At 38.5% G+C, this 14707-nt stretch overlaps 1 protein-coding gene across 1 annotated transcript; it reads left to right on the forward strand.

Moving 5' to 3' along the window:
• Positions 1–7327: 7327 nt before the first annotated feature.
• xbp1 (X-box binding protein 1) lies at positions 7328–10115 on the forward strand. Its single transcript, XM_041788465.1, is given in 6 exon segments — positions 7328–7687; positions 8191–8287; positions 8564–8680; positions 8790–8846; positions 8849–8956; positions 9061–10115. Coding segments are annotated over 6 exon segments (1191 nt in total). The 5' UTR covers positions 7328–7451; the 3' UTR covers positions 9637–10115.
• Positions 10116–14707: the final 4592 nt, after the last annotated feature.

Raw genomic sequence — 14707 nt, forward strand, 5'->3', positions numbered from 1 at the left:
TGGCCGCTGTAGTAGGTGCGCTTCCGCCTTTCAGCTGGGTGAGAAGTTGATACAATGGCGGAGTTACCAGTGGTGTTGGATCCTATGAAGAATTTGTTAATGCTGAGATAAAGTGTTTTCTTGCCTGTAATCCGGCCATTGATTTAAGTGGAAAAGCAAAGCAAAATCACTCCATGAGAGCTTTGCCACGATCAGTATTCAATTCAACGGACATGCATATCCATGAGGAGGTATGTGAGAAGAGGGGTGGAGCTATGGAGCTCAAATACGGAGAAGAGCATAGTAGGGAACATTTACTGGCCAAATAAACTAGGGAGGGGGTGGGATTAGAGAAGTTGTATACTTCTTCCCGATATTTTCCAATATGTAAACCAAAGTATTGTTTTCACTGTGTTCTATTTGTTTTTACCCACGCTGATGAAATCGGCAGGGAGTTATGTAAAAGGTTCCGTATCTTTCTATCTTTGTTTGTTTGTTTGTTTGTATGTGTACAAGATAACTCGGCAACGGAAAGTCGGATCTTCACCAAACTTTCAGGGAATATTGGGCTTGTGACAGGGAAGAATTGATTAGATTTTGGTGATGATCCACGCACCCGTTCGTTTTTTCTCGGATGTTGAATTTTGAACACCATAGTAATCAATGGGAGTGTGAGTTCCACAGTGGCATTTTTGAAATAAACCATCACTGAAACGGGACTTTGGGGTCAAACAGTGTAGTGTGATAGTGTTTTTTTTTCTAACTCCAATAGTCTGTACACACAGACACATGTGGTTACCTCTTCATCTAGGTGTGACATTTTGGTGTAGAATTATCAGTTAAAAATGTATGCAACTTTTTCATAAGTTACACTGTAATACTGCTTGCTGGATGTTTCTGACTTGGAACATTTGTTTTTAAGAGGCTAAAGTTTCAAGAAGCTCTCCTCAAGGCAGAACAAATCACTGCATTTAGAGTTCAAGCTCAAGTTTTCTTTAAAAGCACTTTACTTCTTTAAACCAGTCAGACAACAAGGACCTTTAAGTGTCTTAAATCTCCCTGTCTCCCACTCTAATCAACCACCAGTAAGAGTTTGTGCTTCCATTGCGCATGTATGCCCATCATGTAAGCACATCATGTCTCAGGAAGGTTTACTGGAAGTTCTTACAGTCTGTGGCTACAACACTCATTGTTAAAGGTTCAAAAGGAGGTTTTAGTCTTCAGGCGTATTTAACCGTCAGTGTGGACTGAACAGTTGATTAGCATTTAAGATGTTCAGTATTTCAGAAAACAAAAGCAACTATTTGACTGTTAGATTACACACTGCATTTTTTCACTGTTTGATGACAGATAAATGTATGTGCTCTTGTCGGACTGAAGTTTGACACACAAAAAGATAAATTCTTATGTGTGTTCAGCAGAATAGTTTAAACTCTCTAGAGTTGTTTCACTGCTGTTCTGCTCTCACTTGAGCAAACCTCAAGAATGAAGGAGAGACAGTGTTAGAGAGTGTTCATTACATTCATTTATGGTTTATTTGTTAGGGACTGATACAACTGAGAACAGCCACCAATGCAAGTATCAGAATAGATTTATGTTGAACGCTGATTTGCTAAAAGGCTCCAGTGAGAATAAAAAGTTAAAATTATGAATTAAAAGGGAGGATTTTGAAACTGTTTAAAACAGTAGCAGAGACAATGCTATAGAGATCAGACATGAGAAGGAACTTGGTATTTCTCTTAAAAGTTAAGTTTGTAATAAGTCTTCAAGCCATCAGGAGTTCCAGAGTGCAACTGGATGAAATTTGACAATTTCTACTGGAAGCATTTCTAGAGTCTCTTTATGTGAGTGCAGAAGGAGCAAGTCCATTTAAACATTTGAACATAAACTTTATAGAACGAAAATAATAAAATGACTGAAGCCTAAAATCTTCTATTTAACTCAAACATGGAATGTTAATATTATCCATGGTTTTCAAAGCTTGAGTGTAGAGGCACTCACAAAGTTAAACCAGAGGACAGGTGTGAAAGTGCCATCATTTCCAAAAACAGAAAGGCCTTCACTTTAATGATCATTAACATGGCTTCTAGAATCGAACTGGGAACCTAAAATCACCCCTAGATACTTCTGGGGTGGTTAGGGGAAGTTTCCAGTTTATTTCAGGATTCTTGATTGCAGAGGTTAATTGTCACTAATGTGACCTGTCACTCTCATTTAACTTACTGCATCATCATTTAAAACATGAAAAAATGAGTGGTAACCATGGACACAAAGAAGCAAAAGTGCAGGAGAGCGTTTGGGTTGCTTGGGAATCGATGTAGTGAAGCTGTAGACCAAGTTTGTTCTTTTTCTGTGTTTTCTTCTATTATTTGGTCATTGAACTGTTGTATTAGTAACATTTACACAAATTACTGTAAGCGAGTAGTGTTGTTAGGTATTTGCACTTTTTTGAGAACATTTTGAAATAAGTACTTTTACGTCTACTTAAGTAAGTTTTAACCAGAGCACCTTAACTTTTACATGAGTACAATACTCTTGTGTTCTGGTGTGTGTGGCTTTAGTTGCTCCTAGAGGATGCATAGAGCATATTCTTTATCTGAATGTATTGTCTCGCTATATGGTTGACTCTGCTTTCTTGCCAGAGCAGACCCACCTTGTCACAGATTTTAACAGATTCTTAAAGCTTTAAAACTGTCTGTATTGGGCCACACTATATATAGATAAACTACATGTTTGAATGTGTTGAAATTAACTCTAAATAAGTTTAATTAATTGCTCATTGTTATTTTTTCTGTGTATTTTATTTTATTATAGAGATATGAATAAACCTGTATGACCTAGTAGGAGAACTGTTTTGTTGTTGTTCTCAGGAAGGAAAGATCATATTTTACTGTACAACTCCTCAATAGCCACTCAGCACTTTGAGTGAACTTTAGATTTAAAATGTTTATCCTTTTCTTGACTAGATTTATAGACTAGTACTTTTACTTTCACTAAAGAGAAATTTAACCAAGGTAACCGTCAGGATGTTTTTTCTTTAACAAACTCAGATGATGATTATTGGCACTCTACCTTCTGCCTCTGACCCAAGCTCAGCAGTGATGATATCCAGGACTACATCTCTCCCTCTTGTTGGATTATCACTCACCTTCTTCCTCAAATCAAGAGTTAAATAATTTAAATAGGTGCTGATGGCTGCCAGATATCATTTGAGATAAATCAATCATACGGTACTGAAATACGAAAAGTTCTGCCATGAAAATTTACAAAAAGTGTCAGTCTAGACGGGACTCTTTGTAGCATTCATCTTTTGAAGAGACCCAGCATTCATCAACCAGTGATCAAACGTCTTGTCAGGAAAAATTGACTATAAAGATCAAACTCTGGAGCAGACTCAATGGTGGGTGGCTAATGTATCTTCCATGATCAGTTCCTTCATTTTGGAGAAGTTATCATGCAAATACCAAACAAATAACAGGACTTTCTGTGCGGTTTCAAGTTCTCACAAACTTTCCAGGTTGTCTACTCTAGCTTTTATAGAGGGTTGAATTCTGCTATTCTACAAATGAATCAACTAGTAAATACCAGTGCTTATCCCTAAATCTTCTCTGTACTTTCCTGTCTTATTTAGATACGGCCCCACTTAATAAAACTAAGGTATCAGCAGCCAAAGTGAAGAAAAGAGGTCTTCAAACCAGTCCCCATTACAGTGGGTGACATCATGGTTTCTTTTAACACTTTTTAAACAGTCTTTGGGCTTGAAAAACACAAGAGCTTCACCATTATGGGAGTCCATCTCACTGATGACAAATGTGACACTTATAAATGACAGGGACATCCCCAAACAGTTTCCAGTTCAAAAATAGCCAACTACATTTTTTCTCATGTCAAGAGGGAAGTGTGTGACTTTAAAAGGTTTTGTCTTTACTCTCTTGACATAAAGAAACTTGTAAATAGAAAATGTTTACTTTGAATTCACCTTTTCCCATGTTTGCTTCAAGATTAAAAGTGTCTTCAGTTTATGTGGTTATGGGAATTTTTCTCTCTTTGCTGTATTAAATGTCTGAAATAAAGGACATCTTTCAAATCCTGTTTTCTCTCTACAACCACACCATCATAAAGAACTGCTCTCACCTTCTCGGATGTTGATTCTGCAGTGCCAGTAAAGCTCAGCAAACAGGCCAGTATTTGCTCTGGCTGCTGTTGTTACTGCCACTGAGGTGACAGACGACAGGAGCAAAGGACTATGAGCTGTAAACAAGAACGGAGGTCAGACTCTGCAAAAATGGGAATTCCTGTGAGAGACAAACAAGAGTTGCAGGAAGACAGCGTACTTGTGAACTTGCTTGAAATGTTTTTTTCTTAACAACTAATGACCTATGCATGTTTACTTTTGGTGGGGATGCTCCAACTGTAATAATGCATAGCTGTTTGTGAAGAACATGTTTCTATAGTGACCTAAAAGATTAATTGTTTCAGCCTCAGCCTCCTAGTATAAAGTTTTATTATCAAGGTTGTAAACTATACAATGTATTTTCAAGAATACCTTTCACTTTTAGGACATTTATGAACTGAATCATTGGATTTCATTAAAGTTGAGAAACCATGTGGTTGCCAAACTGTCTTGTTGTCTCCACATTGTTGAATTTGTTACATTTTTTTAACTACGTTTGCCTTATATTCTTTTTTTGGGTCTAATAACCCACAGATAGATAAAAGAACGTTTAGGCCTACTTTACATGAAGCTTGATGTTGTAAAACTCAGAGGAAGAAAAAAAGTACACTCTAGTTAAAATTAACTTAAAAGCACTGGTCTATAAATCTTAGAATGTAAGTAGAAAGTATCTAATTTAAAGTTGAATTTAAGTATTGAGTAGCTACTGGGGAGTTGTATAGTAAAATATGATCTTTCCTTATTGGCAAGAACAACAAGAGAATAAATGTCCAACCAGATTGTTCAGGTAAACTCACATCTGTATGATGAATTAAAATACATAGCAAAAAAATGACAGCATTAATTAAACTCATACATATTTAACACTTTAAAAGTATCTATATTGGTCTACACTACATATAATTAAACTACACTTTTGAATGTGTAAAATATTTTCACATATGACAGAGGTACAGATGCTGTAACTCTTGAAATCTGTGGCAAATCTTGGCCTCCTCTGGCAAGAACAAAGCAGAGTCAACCTCAAAGCAAAAAAATGCATATTGATAAAGATACGCAATGTTTATCCTGTAGAAACACCGAAAGTCACAGACAGGATATCCAACTCAGTGGATAACGTCACCCATGGTGCAAATGTGTCTCACATCAAAAACAGCAACAATACACTAAAAATACCAGCATAAAAACCCAAGCAAGGATCACTGTTCAACAGGCAACGCCCAAACCCAACTAAACACACTTAAAACACATCTAAATGCTGCCCAAGGGCATGATGGGGGAACTCTGTCCATGATGGGGAAATTGCAGTTCAATTGACCCATGTGCTATTGTGTCATCAACAGAGGGGGAAAGTACAAGAATATTATACTCAAGTTAAAGTACAGTTAAAATTTACTAAAGTAAAAGTAAAAGTTATTGTTTTAACCCCTTAAAGCCTGAAAAACACAAATAATAGCCAGAAAATTCTCATTTTTTTGGAACTAAAATGTTTATTTAACTTTCTACTGAAATTTAAAAAAAAAATCAAAATTTCCATAAAATGTAACATATATATTTTTAGTATCTCATTTCATTCATTAGATGTTTTTGGTAACTGATAATCAACTTGAGGGCATTTTTATTATTTATCAGATTCTAAGTATGCATTTTTTTGAGTAATTTATTGAGCATATTGATTAGATAGAGGTATCATAAAAGTATGTATCAAATAAGATACAACAGGCATTAAGGGGTTAAAATTTCAAAAATGTAAACTAAATATGAATTAAGCAGCGAACAGTACATTATATTTCACTTATTATGTTGTACATTACTATTCCAAAACCAATTAAAAAGAGCATATTCTGCTCTTTGGATGTCTAATCAAAACATCAACAGAGGAAACGTTTGGGCTATTATTATTACAAAACCACTGAACTTTAGTCATTACAAAACAACATTTCAGTTGATTTAAGATCTTTAATACTACATATCCTAAAAATTATATATTAAAATACATTTCAGAACCAGTTTTATGTGTGAAAGAAAATAAAAAGTTAGACAAAAACCATTTAACACTTGATCATTCCCTTTCACAGAAAGTTAGCAATACCACCCTCTGGTACCACTGTACCAGAGGGTGGTTGAAGCATAGTTGAACACAGCCATGCATATTCAAGAGGAATCATGGGCAGACTTACATCTAAGTACATGTTAAACATTATTCTGATTAGAGTGTAAATCTCACCAAATAACCATGTTTTTATTTTACATATAACTTATCTTATGCACATATTTGTATAAAATTGGTAAACTATACAGTCTGAAATCATTTAAAAATTTTTTTGGAAGGCACCTGACTACCCCTCTTCAGTGTGTCGTGACCCCAAAGGGGGTCCCAACCCCCAGGTTGAGAACCACTGCTTCCAAAGCCTTTGGGAAAAATATCTGAAACAAGTATGTCAGCATGGTGTTTACATCTAGAACTTACACTTAAGGGATTATGCTATATTCGGTTTTTGACTAAAATGTTTTATCTCTTAATCTGTTTTACAGTCCTCATATTCATTATTTTGTTTGGCCAAGGCTACTTCTTTTTAATGTGATACATAAAATATTGTTTTAATGATCTGACTGAAGTATAAATTATGGAGTATAAAGTCCATTTTTTCAGCAACACTTGTGTGCTTTAGTTAATCAGATATGTAATCTGAAAATAATATTTGACCTTTGGTTTATGAAGCCAACATCAAATACTCTGTGTTGCTTTATTTACTGGACTCAGAGATTGTAAATACAGCAGATAATCTGGAAGGAGCAACACGCAGTTCCAGGAACGTCCAAATCTCTGCCACAACTTCACAGTCAATACACTGAAAGTTGAGTGGGTCTGTGTGGGTAAAATCTGATGCAATTCCTGAAGACACTGTGAAGAACAAATCCAGCTGCTAATAGAATAAAATGAATGGATTAGTGCAACTTGCTGTTGTCTGAAAGCAGATTGCATCAGGTATTGACAGGAAATTGCGCTAAGAAGGAAGGAACCTAGGGTGCTCAACTGTAAACAGGGGGAAACTTTCAATGCAAATTACAAAAGAGAGCCTGCCAATCAGAGACCGCAAACGTACTGCGTCACAGCCAATCGCAACCTATCAGCGGTCACCACGATAGTAGAAAAATCGCAGGCGCAGCCCATCTTACTGAACATTTGAGGATCACCGGTGTACGGGGTACCGGAGAAACCTGAAGGTTTCTACTGAATTCAATAAGGATACCCGATTATTTCTGATTTCAGACAGTACCGACAGGATTTACAAACATGGTGGTGGTAGCAGCAGGGACCGGGGGGGCGCACAAGTTGCTCCTGATATCCGGAAAGCAGACCGGCTCTTCGAGCGGCTCACAGACAGGCTTTAGCCGGCCTATCTCTGTCGTTTTACCGTCAGCGGCGAGCCAGGCGTCGTCAGATTCAGACTCCAACTCCTCTGCAGGGCCGCCCATTCGGAAAAGACAGAGACTCACACACTTGAGTCCGGAAGAGAAAGCACTTCGCAGGTTAGTCTTTTAAAAATGGCCTATATTGATGAGTGCAGTGCTTATTTTTGAAGCCGGATATTGTTTGGGGGGTTTACGACAGGGACACGCCCAAAGATATCGATCTCACAGAGGAACAATAGTAAACTGATTTGACGTTTAAATCATATCTCAGTGGAATTGGGTCAATGTTGCGTCATCTTATGTGATAAAATAGGCCATCTAAGCAGTATCAAACGGCCTTATGAAGTATCTAAGCAAATCCAACGTCCTTGTAGCTTCTTTGGACTTTACACTAGCTTGTCAAACTGCTATCTAGTTGATTTGACTGTCAGTGGACCCGCCCGGCCGGCCACTGTTACAGAACAGGACACTGATATCCTGGTATGCCTGCGTGGCAGGAACATGGCCGGTGATTGCGCAGTACGCTGAACCCAAGTCATGACAGAAGGACTTAGTCAGCATTGTGGAAAGAATGTGACACATTCCTGTTTTTTCATTTCCCTGTATCTAAATATTTCAAGGAAACTCAAGAACAGAGTTGCAGCCCAGACAGCAAGGGACAGGAAAAAGGCCAAAATGGGGGAGCTGGAACAGCAAGTCCTGGAGTTGGAGCTGGAGGTACTTTCTTTGTCATCTTGCAGAATTCCTCATACAATGAAGTACTGTGTTAAATCTTCATACAGTGAAATACTATGTTAAATGCCCCCCTTGCCCCACATTACAACTTGCCCACAAATACAAAGAACAAAATATTTTTTTGTTTCACATGAAGCCAGAGCAAACTGATCTAGTTTCATGTCTGCTTTTAAAAAGATATTCATCCTGAATACTGTACATACTTCTCCTTTTGAAGAGCTGCAAGTTTCAAGTCCAAACTTCTCTTTTCTCCTGCAGAATCAGAAACTTCACATTGAAAACAGACTGCTTCGGGAAAAGACAAGCGGCCTATTAACAGAAAATGAGGAACTGAGACAGAGACTTGGGTTGGACACCCTTGACTCAAAGGAGAAGGTAGGATTGTTATTAATATTCAAATGAGGGAGAAAGGGGAATTTGGATGTGCAGAATCTTGTATTTACAGTCTTGTCTGATTTTTTTTTTTCCCCCCTTTTTAAAACAGGTTCAGGGTCTGTTGTCCAACGGGAACGAAATGGGTTTGGGGATCGGGTCTTCTGAGTCCGCAGCACTCAGGCTATGTGTGCCTCCGCAGCAGGTGCAGGCCCAGCAGTCCCTAAATCTGAAGACTTCTCAATGGATACAGACAATCCTGACACTACAGACACTGAGGTAAGTCTCTGATTTAAATCCTGGTCCTAAGACAGCTCTATAATATGCAGAGTTAGGTCATGGGTTACCAGGCTAATCTCCTGTTTTCTCCCCCTCCTCTCTAGTCTGATTTGCTCCTGGGCATTCTGGACATCCTTGACCCAGAGATGTTCCTCAAGTCTTGTGAGCAGGAGTGCCAGGAGCCGCAGGTGCTGTTGGTCGGAGGGGGGAACCCAGTACCTCCCACCACACCTGCGCCTCTGGGGGCCCCACCAGTTAAGCTGGAGGCCCTTAATGAACTGATCCACTTTGACCACATTTACACCAAGCCCGTGGAAGAGGTGTGCGGTGGGCTGTGCAGCGACTCAGAGAGCGACACAGATGAGAAGATTGACGAGGACGCCTACCCTGTGGCCGAGATCATCGTGGAGGAGGAGACGGTGTGCGTCAAAGACGAGCCGGAGGAAGTGGTCATTCCCAGCTGTAACAACCACAGCGTGGTCGATGACTTTTTCTCTGCAGCCCCCTCCTCTGCCATCAGTGGCCTGGATAAGGAGGCCTGCCTGGCAGACACATACAGCGACTCTGGATACGAAGGGTCCCCTTCCCCTTTTAGCAACATGTCCTCTCCTTTGTGCTCTGAAAGCTCCTGGGAGGACATGTTTGCTAATGAACTCTTCCCCCAGCTTATCAGTGTCTAAATCCATCCCCTATATCCAATAACTTACATATAATATACACGTAAGAGCTAATGTGTAGTGTTCAATAACTACAGAGGCTTTATAGTAAAAGGCCACCACTGAAGCCACTTGTACCATATGTAAAGCTAAAGTTAAACTAGTAATCTCCTTTATATTACAGCAGGTCTGTACTAATGGCAATGCTGCATTGACTTGTGGGAGATGGAGTTTAAGACAGCTTCTACTGGCATCATTTAATTACAACAGGATTTAAGATTGATTGCAAATCTTTCACCGTTGTTCAAAATGAAATTTGGTGGAATCCAGTATTTCTGTAAATTAATGAGGGGGTTGGGGACCGATCATATAAGTGACTTTTTATTTATTTGTTTATTCTGCTTTGGAGTCGTCGTATGTCGTCATGTAAAAAGGCTTTCTTCTAATTTGTTGCTCGCTCTCTATGTAGTCTAATTACTGCATTAAAAAACTTTTGCATTGCATCTTCTCTCATTGTGTCTGTCACTGCAGCTGATCTTACAGGGGGAAAGGATATTTTCGTAACTGGAGTGTTGGAGATTTAAATGGGTGCTTTTGGAAAAACAGTCCTTATAGAAAATATGCAAACAAACCATGGTTATAAAGAAATACGGTTAAATGTGCTGTTAAACTGTGCCTACTTGGGACATCCAAACATTTTTGGACTGGATGAAAACAAAAGTGGCAGAGGAGCACTCTACTTCTAATGGGCTGAAAAGCCTCAGTTTTTAATCCACAGAAATTTTTTGCATTTTTTTGCACTTTTTGCACAGTAAATGGTAAAAAAAATTTGAGGCATATGAGATTCTCAGTCAGGGAAAACCTGCTGGAATAAGGGTGGGTTGCATGGATTCTTCAGTGGGCAACCTGGTTGCCTGGATAGAGTTGGAGAACTGGACTAGTGTTTTACACTAGTACAGAGTGTATTTAATCACAGTGAGTCATATAAAATCAGAGAGGGGTCTGGGATCTTCCCTCAGGATACTTAGAACATGCAACACTAAATTCTCTGAATTCTTGAGAATATTGATCCAACAATTTGTGACGGAAGATGTTAAAAGTCTTATAAGGTTGCCAGATAATGAATGTTAGATAAGAACATATCTGAGTCAAAGTGCCCTCTAAAATTCAAGACCTTTTACTGGTAAGACTGACTTTTTAAAGCCTTAAATTTCAAATGTGCAATCTAAGTCTGTTTAAGACTTTTCAAGGATCTGCAGGAACACTGGGCATGTTAAAATTATACTCATAAATAAGTGAGCAATATACGAAAGGTTTTTAAAATTTCTGGAAAATAATGTTGTCCTAATCGATTCCAGTCCTTAGAATGTCACTTAAATTATTTTTGTTTCTCACAAATCAGATGTATTTAAATTTTGCAGTGATATCAGCATAAGATTTATACCACAATAGACTAAGCAAAATTCCTGATGGTTCTATTGTTGCATAGATAAGAGAAAAAAATAAGTCATTCAGCAGTTTGTTAGGAAATAACCAATTTTGCGAAATCAAGAAAAATCAATTCCAGTTTGACACATATTCACTCCAGGGAAAAAGTAACCTGCTTTATTGAAATGATTCATAAAGCAAAAACAGTTTCAGCTGATGGGGCTAAGTGATTATCTCTGAAAGCTATTGGCCAAAAAATCAACCCCAAATACATGAAACCTAATAAACACATTAAGACACTGCAATCTGAACAGAAGTCTTCATAAAGAAACAATAATTGAAAATTGATTAGTTAGATTTCTTTAAGTTGTGATTAGTTAACATGTAAAAACAGATGTGGAGTCACTTTCACTGCAAAAATGACGAGTTATCATAACAAATGTTATTCCTAGTCTTTGATTTGACCAATTAACAATCATAATTTAAGCATACTTTCAGATCTAATGGCTAAATAATCTCAACTATGTGCACACACTGTGTTTATCCCCCCTGTCTCTCATGTACCAGCAGAGCCATGCTTTTCTGAGAAGTGGGCCTGCTTGTGTTACATAACACTTCTAATGTAACTGGGAGTTTCCTGAGAGTCTAACCTGAGACAGGTTTTCGTCTCTGCTTCCCGGCAGAAATGGGTCAGTGTAGTATTGTTGGTGTTTTGGGCTGCTGTAAAGTGAATAGGTCGAAGAGTGAACACACCTTTCCCCTCAGGCCATTGTTCTTATCACAATGAGATCCCATTCTGTGTGTCAGGGGAGACAGTCGTCCCTACAGGAGCCCAGGGCTGTGATTGGCACGACCGTCTATTGAGTCTGTTGTTGTGTAAGGCTGATTAGATCAGGTTTGTAGATGTAGTATCAATGTAATTGATCCTAACTCCACAGGGCCTGTCTGCATGTCTCTGTTAGCTTGAGCTCCTGCTCACTGATAACAGAAACCTGCATTTGTTTTGAAGTTGGTGTTCATGAAATGTCAAATTATCTGGAAGAGGTTGAGAAGCAAAACTTAAGTGTTGACTCAGCTATTTCATTGTAATTTGAGCTCCACTTTTTGCTGTTGTGGTCGGTTAAAGGAAACCACATCATCCTTTGACGTATGCCTGCCTCAGCTACCCTGAAACATTGTGGTTAGAAGCTCAACATTTCCTGCTTGTAGAAGTGAAATCACAGCATACTGTCAATCAGCCTGACAGCTGTGGAGCTGAAACTGAAAAATAACTACTGGAGCAGGTCTTTCAATTTCAGGATTCTGGTTTATTTTGGGGTAACAAGCCAGTTTCTGTTTCAGCTCTGCATGTACAGTACTTAACTAATTTATTAGACCACCACCCAAAGTAAGGTTTATGCCACAGCTGCCCTAAATAAACAGTTTTGATAATTACCAAAATCATTTTTTATGTTTCTGCAATGGTTAATACACCAATATGTAGAAGCTCTGTAACCCAAATGATATTTTTAAAGCTAAAATATAATGATGATTGTTATCCATGAATTTTCAAATTTACTGATTTACAAAAAACTGAAAAAATAGTAAAGCACATTAATATGTCAAATTATAGTTATTTACTTGCATTCCTGAACAGAAAAATTAGTTGTAGTGGTTGAATGTTATGCTTGATTAATTTCTGACTTCTCAGAGAAGCCCAGTGAGCCGGCTCAAATTTGTGTATTAAAAAGGTGAATTCAGTTTAAAATTCCTCATTCTTGTTCAAAATGTTAAAATGTGGAGAGCTCACTGAAAATGAAAGAGTCCGCATTAAAGCGCTTCATGATGCTGGATGGTCTCTGAGACAAATATGACAGGTGGTCTAATAAATTTGTTAAGCACTGTATGTGTTACTACTTTTCTTAAACTATGAGCTGGGTAAAAATGAGTGTACAAATGCGAATTTTGTAAATTTTAGTAAGGGATGTTTACATTACAGGAGTTTTCTGCATTTATTAGGATGGGAAGCCTTAACCCTTACTGTGACCAAAATACAACATCTCTAAAAAAATCTGCAGGCAAAGCTTTCTGCCCTAACTTTGTTTTTGATTTTCAGATCTTTTCAACTTGTCTTTTGTAGAAGAATATTTTCTTGTGTCCAGGCATAACTGCATTTATAGGTTTCAGAAAAAGATAAAAATGTGACAAATCACCTCAAAGACAACACCAAAACAACCCATGATTGAAAACTTAGAGCTTTGGGAAAATAAATCCTTACTCTAGTCTACATTTCAGTCAGTCAGACTCTACCTGTTGCTACCATTACACCATGGATACAAAAGAACACTCCAAGCAACTCAGAGAAAAGGTAATTGGAAATAAACAGTGGATGGATACAAAACATTTCCAAGGCACTGAATATCCCTCAGAGTTCAGTTAAATCCATCATCAATATATTAAAGGAATATGGCGCATGTGTAAATCTGTCTAGATCAGGCCTTCCTCAAAAACTGACTGACAGGCAAGAAGGTGATGGTGAGAGAGCCCACCAAGACACCAAGACTACTCTGAAGGAGCTACAAGCTTCAGCAGTTTGCTGAAAGGCATGTGGGAGACTCCATGATCAAGTGGAAGAAAGTTCTTTTGTCTGATAAGACCAAAATAGTCCCTTAAGGTCATCAGACAAGACTCTATATTTTGCACACACCTAACACTGTACATCACCCACTGTGAAGTGCGGTGGTGGCAGCATCATGCTGTGGGGATGCTTCTTGGCAGCCAGCCCTGGAGGCCTTGAAAAGGTAGAAGGCAAAATGAATGTGGCCAAATATAGGAAAATCCTGGAGGACAATCTTATTCAGTCTGCAAGAGAACTATGGTTTGGGAGAAGATTTACTATTATGACAGTGACCCAAAGCATATGGTAAAAGCTCCACAGAAATGGTTTAAAGACGACAAGGTAAATGTTCTGGAGTGGCCAAGTCAAAGCATAGACCTCAATCAAATAAAGAATTTGTGGTTGGACTTGAAAAAGGCTGTTCACACCTGACCCCTGTGCAACATTATTACCTCTGTCAGGGGGGTTATGTGATCGGGTGGGTTTGTTCGTTTGTAAGTTTGTTCATTTGTTAGTTTGTTAGCAACATAACTCAAAAAGTTGTGGACGGATTTTGATGAAATTTTCAGGAAATGTCAGACATGGCTTAAGGTAGAACTGATTAGATTTTGGGATTTTGGGAGTGATCCAGATCACCGTCTGGATTCAGAAATTTTTTAAAGGATTCTTAACTATTGCGAGATAGGGCTAATGGCAGAGATCTGCGCTGTTACCACTTTACACCAGGAGATGGAGGACATGAGTAACTTCAATCCCAGCAGCATTTGTGGGTGTGTCTCTACCCAAAGTTTTGGAGTTAATAGAGTTTGAAAGACGCACACCCGGTTGAGGAGACGAGACGGGACGGAGCGTAACAGAGGGAAAGACAGCGAATTGTAGTGAGAATACTCAAAATGCTGGAAGAATAGAGGAATATTCATCCTCTGCCATGACTTCCAGTTATCCAGTGAGACCATGGGTGAGACTGTCATTGCATCTGTTGGCACCAGCAGGTAACGTGTTTACCATGACAGTCCACCTGTAGCGAAGCCAATGCTTTGCCTCACTGTGTCTCTACCCCACCGAGTTGGG

The sequence above is a fragment of the Cheilinus undulatus genome, linkage group 5, assembly GCF_018320785.1.
Source record: "Cheilinus undulatus linkage group 5, ASM1832078v1, whole genome shotgun sequence".
NCBI lineage: Eukaryota > Metazoa > Chordata > Actinopteri > Labriformes > Labridae > Cheilinus > Cheilinus undulatus.